Genomic DNA, 18425 nt, shown 5'->3' with positions numbered 1-18425 from the left:
TTCATTCCACTTCACGATTGTGTCCCACTTGTTGTTGATTCTTCACAAAAAAAAAAAATTTCATATATTTATGTTTGAAGCCTGAAATGTGGTAAAAGGTTGAAAAGTTCAAGAAGGCCGAATACTTTCGCAAGGCTCTGTATGTTATTAAAATTAGTAGGTTTAAGAGTTTAGAACATTGCAAGAGTGTGGGAAGAAATTATAAGGTCTTAAAATATATATAAATACTAAAATAAATATACTGTCACTACTTTGCGGATTTTCACTTATTGCAGGGGGGTCCGGAACGTAACCCCTGTAATAACCGAGGGACTACTGTATTAGGAGCTAAGGGGAGGTGATGCATGTTCCCACCTTGTTCTTGATCTTCCTGCGGATCTTCTTCAGTGCCTTCTCCTCAGCCTTGGTCAGAGGCAGTTTGTTTGGGACGGGGTAACCTTCAGCCACCAGCGTCCGACGCTCCTCCTCGGTCAGGATGAGCGGTCCGGAACCCTGCAGCTTCTGCAGGAAGAGAACAGAAACTCAGCTATCGTCTTGCTAACGTACTACGTGCTTTTGCAGAACACGCAGCGCTTACATGAGGAGCGGTGAGCAGAGGGGAGTTGGACAGGGAGGAAGCGGCGCGAGGAGACACTTTGGCGCTGTTCTGTGATGGAGGAGGGCTGGTGGGGGAGGTGGGGCAAGACAAAGTGGGCGTGGCGTGGACAGGGCTCTGGCTTCCCTCCGAGTCGCTGCCGTGGGAACTGGGCGGAGTGGGAGGCAACTGAAGGGACTCCAGACCTGAAACGCACGAAAGTGGACGATGAGCTTCATCTCATAAAACCACAGATTTTTAGATTATTACACTAAATTTAAAGGCTGGAACTCATTCAAAATATTTTGAGGATTATATTTAATCTCATTTGGATAAGGAAGCAGGCAAGGGATTTAGGCTGCTAACGAGAATGCTGAGTCAGCATCCACACAACTGTTTTCCTGGTTTTGACAGCTTCGTACAGCGACTCTGCAAACATGTTGCCATTTCAGACACTCATTTATCAAAACATGCAGCTCATTCAGGAGATGGATGCTGAGACTCTTTACACTTCTAAAAATATTTAAACTTAAGAACAAATATCTTCATATATCTTCTATTGTTTTCTTATGTTACTATTAGCTTTCGGCTACAATTCTGCTACTTTGAACATTTAAGTTAGCCTTTTTCTTCATTTACATTTTAGCTTGCTCATTTTGGCTTTTAGATAGCAATTCACTTTATTTAGCTTTTGGCTAGTGTTAGCTGGCCTTTTGCTACATTTGGCTTTTAGCTGCATTTTAATTATTTTGGCTTTTAGCTCATGTTCTTTTCACCTTTTTAAACGTTCAGCTTCTTCACCACTAATTCACACAGCATTTTTGCAATAATCCCATTTCTGTTATTTTGAGTAGGTGTTCCTGTGGAGGCTGCACAGCTGCAGAAAGAAAAGCTTTGCAGAGAGTGGTGAAGGCTGCACAGAAATCTGTTGGAATCAGTCTCCCCACCATCACAGACATCTACACCTCCAGATGCAGGAAGAGGGCCACCTGCATCATGAAGGACCCCACTCACCCAGCACACACACTTTTTGCCCCGCTCTCCTCAGGAAGGAGGTTAAGGAGCATTGAGTGTGGAACCACTAGACTGAGGAACAGCTTCTACCCTGAGGCTGTTAGACTCATGAATCTCTAACTAGAATAATCGCTGTGAAAGACCATATCATGTTGCTGCTGATCTGTTTCATGTTGCTGCTGATCTGTTTCAATGTTGGTGTGTTCATGCGTGCACATCTGCTCACAGACTCATGTTCATGTTTGTGCTGATGTTCAATGTTTTATGTTATGAGTGCTTAGTGTATATTTGGTTGATGTTTTTCTTAGTTCATATCTTAGATGTTATTACTGTTTTTCTTATACATTTTATTGTCGGATGTAACTGGGACCCTGTGTACATAATTTCGCTCCACCACATGTACCACATGAGGTGCGAATGACAATAAAGAAACTCTGACTCTGACTGTGCCATTAAAAATGAGGTGTTGTTACAGAGAGTGGTCAGCAGGGGGAGATGCAGCAAAAGAAATAAGAAGCATTTAAACGTGAATTCGGACCTTTTGGTGAAAGATTGAGGAACTGGTCCACTTCATGAGGCTCCAGTTTAATCTCGGGGATTAAATTCTCCTCTTTGATCTGGAAACGCAGACGTTACAGAGTTACAAACTTTAAAAACAAACAATAGATCGCGTTGTGTCAGTGTATCTGCTCTCCAACCTTCATGCCTTTGCCCTGGTTGTTGCCGCTGACTGCAGTCTGAGCTGCAGGGGCCAAAGCGGGGCCTTTGGGCACTTGGGGCCCCTCGCAGGAGGACACAGAGAGAGAGATTGTAGGGAGCAGGGAGGAAGTTTCACACAAAAGGCTCTCGATGGCCTCCTCCTGCTCCATAGCCCACTCCGACGACTCCACGTCCGACTCTGCTGCAGAACAGAAAAACACCGACTCGTAAAACATTTGTTCCTGACTCGCCTCAGGCTGCACCAGAACAAATGCACAGTTATCAAACGTGCTTCTTTTTTTTTTTTTTATCACACTGAATTTCGAGACGGGAGTTATGCATTTTAATTTTAAATACCAGTTTTAATTAAGGAATAAAAAACAGGATCATATAAATTACTTCTGAATATTCCACATTAAAGGAACATGTCTCTGTTTTTATGTGACCTAATGAGACCGTAAAGATTTCCGAAGAGTTTGACCCCTAAAGTTTCATGATGAGTGAATTCTTAACGGGACGGTCGGAGCTGCACCTGCTTCGCTGCCGTGCTCTCCGGTCAGGTGCGAGAGCGGCGACTGAGGCCGACTGTCGCCGCACAGCGAGTAGCTGTGCTCGGCGGTGATGTGCGGGGGGAGAGGGGACGAGGACAGGTCGCTGCCGTCCTCTCCCTCCATGGACTCCGCTCCGTACTTCTCCCCGGACAGGAAGGGGTCGCTGAGCAGCTGGCCCAGCAAAGCATCCTGGGAGAGGTCGTCCAGGAGCTCAGAGAAGTGCTGCAGGGAGGAGAAAAGATAAAAACCCATGAAGGCAGCACAAACCGTTAAAGAACCTGAGGGAGCTCCTGTAATTAAACATTATTCAACTCTTTGTTGCCCCCCCCCCCCCCCTCTCTGTCTGACTCTCAGTGTGGTGACAGATTTACAGAACACACACAGACATCATCTTCACCACATTCCTTCATCATCCGCCTCCATCTCTGCAGGTGTTATGGCTGTGACTCTGCAGAACCGGGCTGATAAAAACCCCATGTCTCCAAACATCAACCCTGACTTTCTTTGAAAGGTTCAAACTTGTTGTTAGTCCGTCACTACTTGGATCGTTTAATCTTAACTCTCGCTAATAGTTGTTTTATTTCAACGCTAACTTGTACCAGAGTTTGTCACATTTCTTATTTTTTTAAGGTTTTAAAATGCATAAATAGTTCATTGAGCCCCATGAGATTTGTCTTCGTAAAGAAAAGTTCCAACTTTTCAGCCTTCATCAAATGTTGAAACTGAAAGAGGTTTCAAAGCTGAAAGTAGCAAAGCGACAGCTAAAAGCTAACGTTAGCATAGGAAAACGAATACTGAGGCAGAGCGAGTCTTTTAAAAGATGCAGCAAAGCTCAGTCAGGTCGTCTGGACGGTTTCTTTGTCTTTTAATTTTGTTGAGACTTTTCATCCTTCATCCAAAGGACTTCATCAGGCCGAGGAGCCACAACAAACAGAGTCCCACAGGCAGCACACTCACATAGTGGACTAGAGCTGGGCGATACCTCGATATTTAAAAAATATCAATACAATTGTTTTTGCGATATAAGTTGAGACTATATCAGCTTGAGGGAAGACGCTGTCTTTAGCCTTTTAGCTAGCGCACCTCGGCTCATTTAGTGGAATTTTCATTTTATAGAAAGAAAAAATATCGATACATATATCGTGATTTATCTTAAAATATCGCGATATTAATTTTGGTCCATATCGCCCATCTCTATAGTGGACCAACCAATTTGCTGGATTATTGAGCATGAGCTTTGATGTTTTGAACCACTTTGGCTACGGCTGCCTCAGAGGAGTTGACGGGGGAGAGGGCGGGCCCCAGAAACCATCTCATCTCCAACCAACTGGTTGGCCCACTACGGTTTGCTACTTGTGGGACTCAGTTTGTCGTGGCTCCTCGGACTGATGAAGTCCTTTGGATGAAGGACGAAACACATCAACAAAATTTTTAAAAAGAAACCATCCAGATGATCTGACTGAACTTTGTTGGATTTTCTACCTGGATTATTGAGCATGGACTTTGACGTCTTAAAAGATGTGTTAGTAAGAACAATGTTAGGAAATATTTTAAAATGGATAAAAGTTACAAAAAAACAAAAGTCAGAGCACCCATCTCCGGAATGAGCTGAACGTTTTTAAATAAGAATATAAAAATAGCACAAAGTGTGCCAGAGTAGATTGTAAAAAAAACATCCAGAATCATAAAAAAAGGGCAAATGATTGTGTGAAGCAGAAACCAGCTGAATACAGAATTCATACTTTTGATGCTTCAAAATCAAGAAAAAACAGAGTCATGTGACGTTTATTCAGTTCTTGTAAAAATTATTTTTGTTTGCGTATTTCCATCCGTCATTTCATAAATCTATTCTGAGCTGCTGAAGGTTTTATGGAGCCATAAAGCTGTAAAACGTCCATCAACGGGCTTTTCCTGGTGGAGGGAGAAAAGAGAAGCATCTGAGAAGTCCTCTGAAAGTCCAGGTTCCTGGTGCACCTAGACTTCTGCAGCATCTGGGCTGGATTTTGAAGTGGACGAGCAGAATTTATATATTTGGTTTCGTTCCAGACTCACAAAGAGGTGAAGCTTTCTCCATCCCATTAAGAGGACTGAACTCTGCACGTCTGTAAACACCAACAACACACCAAGACTAATATTTACACACTTAGCCCCCGATTTCTGATCCTCAGGACAGAGAGCAACACCAACCTCAGATGAGAACGGCACTCTTCACTTTACTTCCTCCTACTTTCTGTCTGTTAGCAAAATATCTCAAGAACTCCTGGACATATTTTAATGAAACTCTCAGAAAGAAATAAGCTGAGGAACATTTACAAGTCAATAACTTTTGGAGTCAACCTGGTTTAAGATGGCTGCTGCAGCTGCTTAACATTAGCAAACACAAAAGCGGCTGCAACTCAAATAATTTTACAGACACTGAGCTAAGGTTTGGAGTGGTAGTAGCTGAGAGTCACCCCCAACAAGGACTGGGAGTCTTATTTGATTTGCGGAGTTACATAAACAACAGCTCAGTTTACTTGTCAATACAGATGTTTTAAGGTTAAAAACAGAAAAACTTATTAAACCAGTTTGTTCAACAGGACAAGACTTCCATTTATTTACAGCGACAACAACAAAAAAGAAGATGGGTGAGGTTCTGACTCGCCTGTGCAGAATCAAAACCGCACTGAACTCCAAAATCCTTCTCTCCCTGTCATTTCTGCTTGCGGTGAATCGGGTGGAGTTCCTCACAGAACGCTCTTTGTGCCCCCATCAGAGAGGTGCTGTTTGGGCCCGGCTGTAACTCGACTCCGGCCAGCTGGGACACAGAACCAGTCAGGGCTGAGGCCCACATGAAGAAACGAGGAGCAGGAGTGAAGGAGCAGCGCAGGCGATAACAAAGAGTCTATTCTCTAATTCAGTGGTGCCCAACCCAGGTCCTTGAGGAACTCCATCCTGCATGCTTTGGTTGTTCCTCTGCTCCAACACACCTGAGGCATGATTTAATTACTTCCTTAAGTTCGATAGAAATCTGTTGATCACCCTTTCATTAAAATCAGGTGTGTTGGAGCAGAGGAACAACTAAAACATGCAGGATGGTGTTCCTCAGGGGCCAGGGTTGGGCACCACTGCGAGATGCAGACAGACTATCAGTCATCTGTAAAACCTTGTTCAGGTTCTGAGCAGTGCTTTAAATACGTCTGATCTTAATCAAACCAAAGATGAAGAGTCTGAACCGGGTCAGACAAAAAAAAATTAATCTGATGAAGTGAAGGACGAGAAAAGGACGGACCACAATTCATCCTGAGGGAATACAGTCTGATTTCATGTGAATCCATCCAAATGTGTTACACTATTTTAATCTGAACTAAACTTTGTATTTAATTATCAAAATCAATGAAGTTTAATTAAGATTTTACTTGTATATTTTGCCTGTCTGTTAGCAAAATATCTCATGAACCACTGGAGGGATTTTAATGAAACTCTCAAAAAGTGATTACAGAATGTACATTTAAAACTGAATAATGTTTGGAGTTAATCCGATTTAAGTTGGCTGCCACAGCTAATCCACATTAATACACAGAGAAACGACTATACGTTACTAGAACTGCCTTCTTCCACCTGCGTAATATCATTAAAATTAGAAACATCTTATTTAAAAAAGATGCAGAAAAACTGGTTCATACATTTGTCACGTCTAGACTGGACTATTGTAATGGTTTATTATCTGGGTGTCCAAATACTTCTTTAAAAAGTCCTCAGTTGATCCAAAATGCTGCTGCCAGAGTCTTAACTGGAGTTAATGGGAGAGATCATATCTCTCCAGTTTTAGCTTCTCTCCATTGGCTCCCTGTCAAATCCAGAATTGAATTCAAAATCTTACTTCTAATCTACAAAGCTCTCAACAACCTGTCTCCATCTTATATTACAGATCTTATTGTTCCATATTTTCCTAACAGAGCACTTCACGCTCAGACTGCAGGTTTACTTGTGGTTCCTTGAGTTTCCAAAAGCAGAATGGGAGGAAGATCTTTCAGTTATCCGGCTCCTCTCTTGTGGAACCAACTTCCAGTTTCTGTCCATGAGACTGACACATTGTCCAGTTTTAAGACTGGGATTAAGATTTTCCTTTTTGATAAATCCTATAGTTAGGGTTGGCTTGTTATGCTGCTATAGGCTTAGACTACTGGAGGACAAACTGACCTAATTTCCTTAAATTAATTGTTAAAACTGAATAGTTTTCATTTGATATAATTTCTTAACATGTGACCTGCCATTGTGTATCTGTTCCTCTAAAACCCAGTTGGTCGAAGCAGATGGTCCGATTGTCCTGAGCTTGGTTCTGCTAAAGGTTTCTTCCTCATGAGGGAGTTTTTCCTTTCCACTGTCGCCTTCATGCTTGCTCAAGATATGAGAGCTCTGTGATGAAGTTAAACTCAAAGCAGTCTGCTCCTCAGATAAATAATGTTTAATTATTATTTTTATATATGAATGTTTCTGTTCAGTGCCCTGAGACGACTTCAGTTGTGACTTGGTGCTATAGAAATAAACTGAACTGAACTAAAATGTACGGATATTAAGCTAAAATTTAGTCTAGAAGTAGCTGAGCGTTATTTATGTTTAACCAAAGTGGATATAACTCGACGTATCATCTTAGTCTAAAACTGTGCCGTGAAATTTGGTGGGCGATGTGCATTTCTTCAAGTCATGCTAGGCCTTCGTTTCATGTTTGACACTGGCACTGCTGCTTGCTGCGGTAGCGCAGTGATCACTGCTGCGGTCTCGTAATCCTGAGCCTGCAGGTTTGAGCCCAGGTTGAGTCGTGAACGAGGAGGCGAGGCGTTTAATGCTCCTGCTGGTCAGTAAATCCTCGGTAAAGTAGGCTTGTTTGAACCCTCAGCGAGTGCAGCTTTTAAGCTACAAACAGGAAAGTCTGATGATGCAACACTTTCCTCCCTTTAAAGTCAAACCAGATGTGTGGGGACGAAGGAAACACACCAATGGCTGCCTAACGGATCTAAAGTCGCACACGTCCAGCTCTGTAAGTGTGAGTCCAGCTGATTGTGTGCGCTGTACCTTGCCCTGGACTCGGCTGTGTGTACCCTGCAGATGTCAGGACACTCGCTAATAAAACAAACATCCTAAAACGTCCGTATCAGGACAAACACGAATGACTCATTAGTTTGATTGGGATCCAGATCTTTGGCTTTTTAAAAGTCACAAATTCTCAACACGTGCTCAACTATCAGCAGATAGAACAGAGAGAAAGGTTGGACTTTAACCTGACGCTGAGACGATGTGCTCTATAAGAACTCTCATCTGTTAAACAAGTTATTGATAGTCTATTGGAAAATGGTCTTACGAACTTTGATATTAGGGAAGTTGAAGAAAATGGTCACCTTTTCTTTACGTCGGTCTTCCAACAAGTGTCAGATTCTAATAAAATCTGTTCCGTTTCTCATCATTCTGTCCTGATTGTGAAAGTAAAACCTTAAATATTAGAAAAAAAGACTTAATTGCTGTGATTTAGAGCTGCTTGCAATCATGACAATCCTGTGGCTAAGAGCTAAAGTACCCACCGGAATGCTAACAATGTGTACAAGCTGTTTTAGCACTTCGATGAGCTACATTGTTGTAACATAAGTCTAAAGCCATCTTTTATTGTTCATGTTTAGGTTCCAAGAAGCTAGCCTTACACGTCATGTTATTAAATGGTTTTAACCAAAAGCTCTCTCTGCTTTCTGACGATCTTAAAAAAATATTTTACAGAGAACGTTTTGATTTGTTAAGTCACCTAAAGTTTTGGCGTAATTCTTGTAGGGGGCATTTTAATGTGATCATCCTAATGTTTGCATTCATTTTGGTCAGCACAGCATTTACCTCGTCAGTTCCATCAGGTGGCGATAATGTGCTGGTTTGTCCCACACAGTTAAAAAAAAAAAGATGGATTGAATCAAAACCTCGGGCTTGTCATTCCCCAATCTGTTACGGAAGCACGATCCGTAGTGTACTTCCGGGTCGCACGGATCGCCGTTGTTTATGAATAAAAACTGTTTCAATTTACTTAGAAAAAGTATGAGCTCTATCTCCACTGATTTTCATGTAGCTAATTTACGCCACGTGTATTTCCGTTACAAATTACTGGTTAAGATGATATGCGACGCATTAGTCCTGACCCCCAGCCTGGGCTGAATGAGGAAAACCCTGCAAGATACAGAATGAATTATTTCCACGGTGAAACAGCGCCGCTCAGTGGTGAAGCTGCGTATCATTTTAACCATGACGTAAATATGTCGTGATTTTAACGGAAATACGAGTGGCGTAAATTAGCAAACATGAAAATCGGCGGAGATAGAACGCGTACTTTTCTAGGTAAATTAAGACAGTTCTTACTCATAAACGGAATTAAACTAGTACATTTTCCTTAATCTAGCATATTCAAAGGCGATCCGTGCGACCCGGAAGTATTCCTTTTAGCGCAAATGAGCTACGCTACGGATTGGGTTCCACAACAGATTGGGGAATGACAGGACTCTCGTTTAGGAGAGCTGCCATGTTGTGTTTTTGTATACAGAGTCCGAGCACTGGCAATGAGGAGCTTTAAGACCCGCCTACTCTCCTGCACGCAATCATGGTGTCACACGACCTTTCTTTTAAGAATAAAATAGCTCATTACAGCTAAATGTGTTAGAAGAGTTTGAACATACGGCGGCACGAATGAACATGTTAAAATTATTTATATATATTTTTTCTTTTTTTTTTCTTTTAATGAAGGACGGTGTCTCGGTTCATGTGGAGTGGATTAGCTGACTTCAACTTCCAAGTTCCTGTTGAATGTCTGGTTTTCTTTAACAATGGATGATTTGTTCTCTGTCTAGATGAAAACACTCAGTTTTCTTGTCCTTGCAGTGTAATAAATTGTACAAATGTTGAAAACGGCAAATGTGAGTTAACACAGAACAGATAATTACGCAAAGAACATATTTTCTACTGTAGAGCAGTTCATTACTCATAGCCTGCTGCAAAAAGACACAATACTGAATGCTAACTTTACTTGAAAACAACAAAAAAATGTGTCAAAATATTTTTGCTCCATCAGACTTGGTTCCCAAAATGCCGTTAGTCAAGCTAAATTTTGCAATCTCACTAAACCAGAGAAGTTTCCAGTCAACAAGAAACAACACATAAATTAGTGAGGACGAGCAGCTGTATAATTTGTAGTAATTTATCGCTTTAAACCAAAAGTTGCACTTCAGTTTCCATAACCACAACTTCATCCTCGGATCTTATGTCAAGTTTGTCTCATTAGAGCTGTGAGAAGAAGGTGGAGTGGATGCTGCAGCTCCCCCTACAGGACAGCAGAGGACATGCACATCCAAATTTCATAAATTAATAAATTAAACTATAAATAATACACCTATTTGTGGAGTTGCTAACATGGATTAAGAATGAATTAAGTAAATGTGTCATTTTGAAACCAGTAGTTTTTCTATAAGCGCTTTAAATTAGTTGTTTTGTTGTAAACTTGTAAATATATGGGCAGCCGGCTTGGGACCCGAAAGTCCCAGGTTCGATCCCCAGTCACTGCACATCACGTGGCGTCTCTGGGCAGCACGTCTCATCCCCAAAATGTCCCTCGGGCGCTTTCAATAGCTGCCCACTGCACCACCTGGTGGTGGATGGGTTAAATGCAGAGACTAATTTCGCCATTGTATGGAAACATACAGTGCTGACATTGTGATGACATTATTATTATTATTATATATTTCTCTACTGAAAATGTAAAGAATACATTTTTATTTTCAGAATTATGCACTTTACTACATGAATTGCATGTACGTTGTAAGTGTATGACTTCTTTTACGCAAATTTATACATGCCTCAGCACCAGTTGGGTGACGTGGGTATCCATAGCGATATCTGCAAAAACCTACATGTAATCAGCCGAAAACAACTAAAACTGTCAAAGAAAAGCTGTTAATTTAATCCAAACAACTGAAACCACCTAATGTCTGCCAACCAGCAGCTGACTGAAGCCATTCATGTGATAACAGTGGAAGTAAACAGGACTAAAAGTCTCTTATCACTTGTAACAGCACTGGTCTCAGGGTTGGGATGGACTGTCTCAGCTGTGGCAGCGATACGATGAGCGTTGCAAAAAACAAGACAAATCAGAGACCTTGGATTGCGTCTGCAATCTGGGTCTTATCTCCAAGAGGTGGGAGAGTAGAAGGGGGTGAGTCCAACATGCCCAGATTATGTCAGAGTACAAACAAGATATGGCTTTTTGTGTGTGACATAAAATTAGAAATAACTTTATACACCAGCACACACCCCGCAGCCAAATGATCCGAGTCAAACTGACGTCGCTTTACAAAAACCTCCCGATTCCCAGGGAGATTCGAGCCGGTTCTCACACGGATAACAGACACTCCCTGACCCCGATTCTTGACATCGATGCCGGACGGACTTTCCAAGTCCAAGAAGTAATGAAGAGATACCATAACAGTGCCAGGAAAAGGCCGGATCACAATGGAGGATGAAAGACGAGAACAAAAACTTACACAAAAGGGAAAATAAATCCTGAACTAGTTGGAGCAGCAATGAATTTTATGTCAGTTTTTAACTTTATATTATTATTATTATTATTATTATTATTATTATTATTATCATCATCATCATTGAAGTTGCATTGCATTAGAAATAAAGTGGCTCATCATTTTGCATTTTGAAAATAGCAACAAAAGTACAGTTGGGTATTAATATAATAACACACGGCTGTATCGTCTGCAAACTTTACAGTGTGACAGCCTGGATGGGTGCACACAGTCATACGTGAGCAGACTGAACAGGAGAGGGCTAAGCACACAGCCCTGAGGGGTGCCAGTGTTGAGGGTTATGGTGGAGGAAGAGAAGTTGTGGATCCTCACTGACTGCGGCCTATTTGTTAAGAAGTCTAGGATCCATTTGCAAATGGAGGGGCTTAGTCCTAGTGTGAGTAGTTTGGCCATCAGGTCTGGGGGATCATGGTCTTGAAGGCAGACGTGAAGTCCACACAGGATGTGTGTGAAACCAAACATTTGTTAATATAAATATGTTTAAAAGCCATTCACTTCATTAAAATGCAAGGTCCTGTGTTTGCTTGTCTGTTAGCAAAATACTCAACTCATTAACTTTTGACGTTAATGCAACTTTAGATGGCTGCCAATGCTGAGCAAACTTAGCAAAAACATAAATGGCCTTAATTCTGTCACTTTTACAGATAATGAAAATGTTGCTGTGGTAGTAGCTGGGAGTCATCCCTAACACAAGATCTGAGCGCTAACATGCAAAAGAAAGTGAAATTTGGCACGCATGGCAAATTAATTTTATTTTAAATTTATGATGAAGAATAAAACACTAAATAGTGACTAATTTGGCTGTCACATAAACGAAGATTTATTGCTTTTGCTTATCATTCTGGGTGGTTTTGCTAAAAACAAAATATTGTGTTGAACTCTGATAAGTAGGGAGCGATTACATAAACTATCAAATTATAAAATATCAAGATGAAAAACTCATTTATTTGGAGCCTCGATTTCTTCTCTAAACTGACTCTAAATGCAGAAAACAAATTATTTAGTAATCTGTAGAGACAGAATCTACCACTAAAATGAGAGTCAACATCATATAAAAAGGGCAAAACAAATAAATGCTTGAGTCTTAACCCTACAGAGGTAAACCGTGACCAGTCATAAACAACAAGATGTGAAGGAGTGTGTCCAACAGAGCAGCGTTTACTCTTCACCCACATTTAACTGAACACACAAACTGTTTGAAGGCAGCTAAAATCCCAACAGCTCCATTACAAACCAGTTTCCAGAGCACCATCCTGGCTCTACGGTGTCATTAAAATAGCCTTAATGTAAGCATCTGTGTTAAACCGTCACAGGAAGTCAAAACAGGAAGAGCTGAATTCACAGGACGGAAAAGGTTTAGTCAAAGTTCAAAAATATGACTCAGCTGTTATCTGAGCTCTGCTCGGCTGATATGCTTGTTCAACAGAGGAAGCAGGACCACAAGACGACAAACAGATTCTGCCTCAATGTTCCACTTTGAGCCTGTCTCCAGGAGCCAAACAGAAATTCATCATCCACATACACAAAGATTTCAGTCGTACTGATCGATCACTGAGCACAACCCCCACCTACCAACTCCTCCAGAGATACAGGCTACAGTATCAAGCTGCATCCAGCTGCTTTTACTTTAGCATACTTTAACACAATCTAATCTCCAACAAGACGATAAAACTAAGTGCATGACATATCTCAACTGTTTGTGTAAAAGATTGTCTTTACTTTTCAAACGTAATGAAAATGACTCTTTCCCCATCGCTTTAATCACTTTCTTTTACATGTATATTTATTATTTTGAGTGCATGATGAGTACGGGAGGGCAGTGCAAAGAAAATTTGTTGTTTAGGTGTGGACTCTTGTTGAGTCACATAGCCCTTGCTGTACGTTCACATAATTTTTAACTGGAAGAAGTTCTTGCAGGCTTCAAAGAAAGTGTATGTAACACTGATTGTTTACAATGGTACCCAACACTGGCCCTTGAGGAACACCATCCTGCACGTTTTAGTTGTTTTCCTGCCCCAACACACCTGATTCAGTGATTTAATCACTTCATCAAGTTCTGCAGAAGCCTGTTTAATCACCCATTTATTAAAATCAGGTGTGTTGGAGCAGAGATACAACTAAAACATGCAGGATGGCGTTCCTCAAGGACCAGAGTTGGGAACCCCTGATCTACAGGAGAGCAATGGGACTATAAGCACCACATCCCTAGTGCACAACATGGCAGCTCCCATACTGTCCCGTTATGGTCCACCACTGTAATGTGAGAATTTCCCCATTGATGATTAAAGTTATTCTTTATGCTAAACTGGGTCCTGCTGGCCTCATCAAAGAGAGGAGGCAGGGACACTCGGTTCAATGTGATAATACCAATGGTTGATGGTCTGGACAGATGTTATCTGGCAAATATTTCTCCAACGTGAGCTTGATCAAAGAGCTATCTACAACATGTATGTAGGATCTACACGAATAGTCCTTCTATTTTATAGATCTAATCATAAACTTTTATACAACGTGCTTTTCCATAGCTTACAATTATCCCCATTTCACTGAAAGTTGGGGAAAACGTAGTTAAAGTCAAAGCGCTTGTCTTTACTTGGATTCAGAGGTGAAGACATTGTTTGTGTGGAACATAAGCACAGCTGGTCCTCCATCCAGCTTGTTTGAACTGGGTCAACACGCTCACGTGTGCAACTTTTTCCATCTCTACACTCTGACCATTACGCTCCAGTTGAACGCCCTCACTCCTCCTCCTCCTCGGACAAACTACATCTTTGTTTCCAGCAGCCTTTCAGCTAAAAGTCACTTCAGATTCAGACGAGACTCTACAATCACATTTGCACTGCAGGTTCCTCACCCCAGCACTTTGGATTTAATCTGTCCCTGAATGTGGGTAAAATTTGGCACCTTCTAAACTCAAACAGATGTCTAGACAACTTGTCAGGGCGTGCCATGAACCTGAGCTGGTATGCTTTCGAAGGAGATGCTTGCTTAAATGTTGAGCGGTGCACACCGACGCTCATTAAAGCACACATCAAACTGCATGGATGATTGGGCTTGTCTGCGTCTGCATCTATAAAGAATTCTTTCAGAGCTGAAAAAGTAATTAATAGATAAAAACCCTTAAGATATTTTAAAATGAGAACAACAACAAAATCGACGTTTGTTTGGGGGAAAATAAAACCATTAAACTCAACATATTCAGTTACAAGTCGATAAACACCACATCCTGACTTGTCTTATTTATTGAATTTTTGACCAATATGCCGATATGTTAAAACCTATTTAGCCAATAACCGATACCGATACTTTTAATATACTTTCCTTTGTCAGAACATATTCCTCTTATTTAGGCTTATTTGCTATAAAAAAGTGTATAACAGCTGTAAGAGCTGGTGACATACATTCAGTAACAGCCATATGATATGCATAGCACTTTAACTTATATTAAATGAAAAATGTTTAATATAATTTATTAGCATTAGTTGCATGCGATGCGGTCTCACTTGTGGAGGCTTGTTCCAGGTTCCTATAGCTGCAGTGTGGGGTCCTCTGCACTCCTGTGCATGAAGGACAGACTTTTTAAGTTCAAAGTTTTTGTCTATCCATTGTGTCGTAAGATTAATCATGCTAACGAGGCTAACACAACGTCTAAATATCTGTGGTAAAACTCACCCAAGTGCTATCGGCTATTAGCTTCTCAATGACGTCGGAAATGACGGCTTGTAACTTGGGAAAGGTTACGTCGAAAAAATATCTGACTGAGGACGATGTAGCGAGGCTCAACGTAGTCCAAAAATCTTCCGAATGTATCCTCAACGAAAAAAAACTTCCACACCGCCGACATTTTTGACTTCTTCCTCTCCGCTGTGATCAGATCAGGTAGGCACGCATGACATCATCACGTTGCGCTGGCGCTGCATGCATCCTTGTCACTGGGTTGTCATACAAAAACAGCCTCTTTTATATTGGCGCGTTATTTTGATGGAATGGCCGATATTTAACTTCCAGCCGATACATGTCGATAATATTGTGCACGCCTATTTATTTATGTTAATTTATGAAACTTGAATTGTTCATTCCTGTCCAAAGTTGCGAACAACTCTCACCGCCAATCAGGCTGGAGATTTTTTAACTTGTATTAAATTTAATTAAATATTATTTCCAGTTTCAAGAGGAGCCCAAAGCTGAGAAACGTACAAGCTGTTCCCACTCTTCAGTCTTCACCACATCTGTGGGATGTAAATCAGATCATAACTGTCGTGTATGCATTAACTCAAGGTGTCTTCAGCATATTTACATATTCAAACATTACATCATCAATAAAATAAAAGATTAAGGAACTAATCAGAGTGTGAAGTTTTTCTAATTGTTTTCTAAATACCGTCTTCCAAACCTGTTGAGCGAACGAGCCGCTGAAGGAAAGGCTAAGTCATATTTCACATAAGAAGAATGAAGCAAAGCATCCAGATGTTTCAGGAATTTTGGACAGGGGCCGACTCGTCCCGGCTCACCCTGCAGGAGTGGCGGTGGAGGAAGGGCTGGGAAGAGGGGTGAAAGGCTAACCAAAGATAGCTTCTGGTCTTAAACTGGTCCGGCGTGAACACTTTGAGCCACAGGCAGGATGAGCTTTGAAGGAGCATGAAAGTTGGATGTTTCCGTGCGTCTCGTACTGGGAGCAGTTTACAGGCTTTGAAGTTTAATACCTGAAATACAGGAGCTCAAGCAGGAGGCGTCAAGTCTGACAACTTCACCGTAAACTTTACGCCGAGTCGACAATTTTGGAGTCTACATCGTGAAAACATCTGAAAATAACCTGGAATCACTGTATGGTCTGTTCACTTTTAATAATAAATAAGTAAATAAAGACAAAAAGGAAACGTGTTCACTTGTTTATATTTTACTAAACTCAGCTATATGAAACTTCTCTGGGGGCTCATGTAAGTGCAGGGTGTGTAAACTACCCAGAAATTAAACCCGCACCCTCCTAACCACGCAGCCTGAATCAAATGACGGGTTGTACAATCCGGCAGAGAAACACCAGACAGATATAAATTTAGGTTGGCCCCAGAGAACCACGGCTCCTCTGGATGTTCCATAATGATCCCTCGTGCGCTGATTACTACCTTCACTTTGCTCCTGAACGCCCGCCCGCCTGCAGGGAGCTGAAGTCCGAGCACGCTTTCAACGCCGAGAGAGAAGTTACATCAGACCTGACCGAGAGAAAACGTGCGCCTCGTGTGTTCACCTTCTGTCGCACATTTTAAATATTTAATTAGTGTGTGGGGAAAAATCTAAATGATCACAAGTTTTTACTGCTCCTTTCACGTTTTGTTCTGGTTCAGCTTCTTTCAGCTTCCTTCTGCAAATCTAAACTTCTTTTTAGCTTTTTTTTTAATACTCCTTTCAGATTCTTTCTGCTAACTACAAGATTTTTGTGCTTCTTCTAACTTCTTTCTGCTAATTTCAGTTTTTATGCTCCTTTCAGCTTATTTCTGAAAGTTTCAGCTTTTTCGGCTATTTCAGCTCCTATTTAGCTGTTTTATGCTAATTTTAGCTTTTCCAGCCAATTCCACATTTTTTGCACTCATTTAAACTTTTTTTTCTGCCCAATTCAGCAAAAATGTGCTCTCTCTATTTCCTTCTGATAATTTAAGCTCCTTTCTGCTTTGTTAGCTGCTTTTCAGCTGTTTGCTAATTTAAACTTTTTTTTAGATAATTTCCACTTTTTTTTGTGTGCTCATTTCTGCTTCTTTTAGCCTAATGTTCTGTTTTCTTCTGCTAATTTAAGCTTGTTCCAACCTTTCAGCTAACTTTTTTTTAGCATTCTTTAGCTAATTTCTGCTGTTTTCAAAGAAATTTATTTGTTTGTGGTAATATTTTGTTACTTTTAGCCTAATTAACCTCTTTGTGCTAATTTCAGCTTGTTATGCTTCTTTCAGCTTGTTTACTGTTAGTTTCACAATTTTCTGCTTTTTTTAAGCTGTTTAAAGCTAATTTGAGCTTTTTCAGCTAATTCCACATTTTTTTTAGCTCATTTCATCTCTTTCTGCTTCCTTCATTTAGTTTAAGCTTCTTTCTGTCTTTTCAGTTATTTTCAGCTTTTTTGTGCTAATTTCAGCTTTTTTATACCCAATGCAGCAAAAATGTGTTCTTTCTGCTTTCTTCTGCTAATTAAAGCTTGTTCTTTCATTTCAGCTACATTTCAGCATGTAATTTCAGCCGTTTTATTTTCGCAGGAAATTAAATTTCTCTAGTTTTTTTTTAGGATTTCACATGTGAAAACCTATAACTTAAAAAAATAGAAATGCCTTAATTGTCTTTGCAGTTTCACATTTAAAAAGTACTGTTGAGCACTTATGAATAAGGTTCACTCAACTCTATAAAGTAGCATTTATAGATCGATGGGTTTAATTTTTAAAGGTAAAGAAATACACATATCTGGGCTCACTTGCCACCAGAAAAACAAAAAAAGCTCAACACACTAAAAATCATATTAATGTTTTGCTTCCACACGTCGACACAGTTACAACTCAACGTGCTAACGAAAACATTTTGTTTCAAAAATTAAAATTCAAAAGTTCATGCTCAATAATCCAGGTATAAAATCCAACAATTTTCAGTCAGGTCATCTGGACATTTTATACCTGGATTATTGAGCATGGACTTTGGTGTTTTGAACCAGTTTGACATGACTGTCGATGAGGGAGAGGGCGAGCCCCAGTGACCATCTTAGCACCAACATAACTGGTTTTGTCCACGTTGGAGTAAGCTGTTGGGGAAGAATCAGTTTAGTTTGGTGTTTCCTCAGCCTGATGAAGCCTTCTGGATGGAGGGTGAAACGTCTCAACACACAAAAGAAAGCATCCAAATGGCCTGACTGATAATTGTTGGAAACAGTAAAATAGTTTTCCATTTAATTAAAGCAACTGCAGAAACTTGAAAACTTTTGTCCACGTTGGTTCAGCCATTTGGCTACAAGTTGCACTTAAA

General features: G+C 40.7%; 1 protein-coding gene across 1 annotated transcript in view; it reads right to left on the bottom strand.

Moving 5' to 3' along the window:
• The window catches only part of creb3l2 (cAMP responsive element binding protein 3-like 2), a 37548-nt gene that overhangs the window by 11226 nt on the left and 7897 nt on the right, over positions 1-18425 (bottom strand). Inside the window, exons 2-6 of the mRNA XM_037696046.1 lie at positions 2820-3060; positions 2287-2489; positions 2127-2205; positions 578-780; positions 355-501 (exon numbers count right to left, since the gene is read on the bottom strand). Coding sequence (XP_037551974.1) covers positions 355-501; positions 578-780; positions 2127-2205; positions 2287-2489; positions 2820-3060 — 873 coding nt within the window. The remainder of the gene's footprint in view (positions 1-354; positions 502-577; positions 781-2126; positions 2206-2286; positions 2490-2819; positions 3061-18425) is intronic.

The sequence above is a fragment of the Nematolebias whitei genome, chromosome 22 (genome assembly GCF_014905685.2).
Source record: "Nematolebias whitei isolate Nwh7 chromosome 22, NemWhi1, whole genome shotgun sequence".
In the NCBI taxonomy this organism is placed as follows: domain Eukaryota; kingdom Metazoa; phylum Chordata; class Actinopteri; order Cyprinodontiformes; family Rivulidae; genus Nematolebias; species Nematolebias whitei.
The sequence above is the reverse complement of the archived record's forward strand: the minus strand, read 5'-3'. Positions and strand labels throughout refer to the sequence as shown.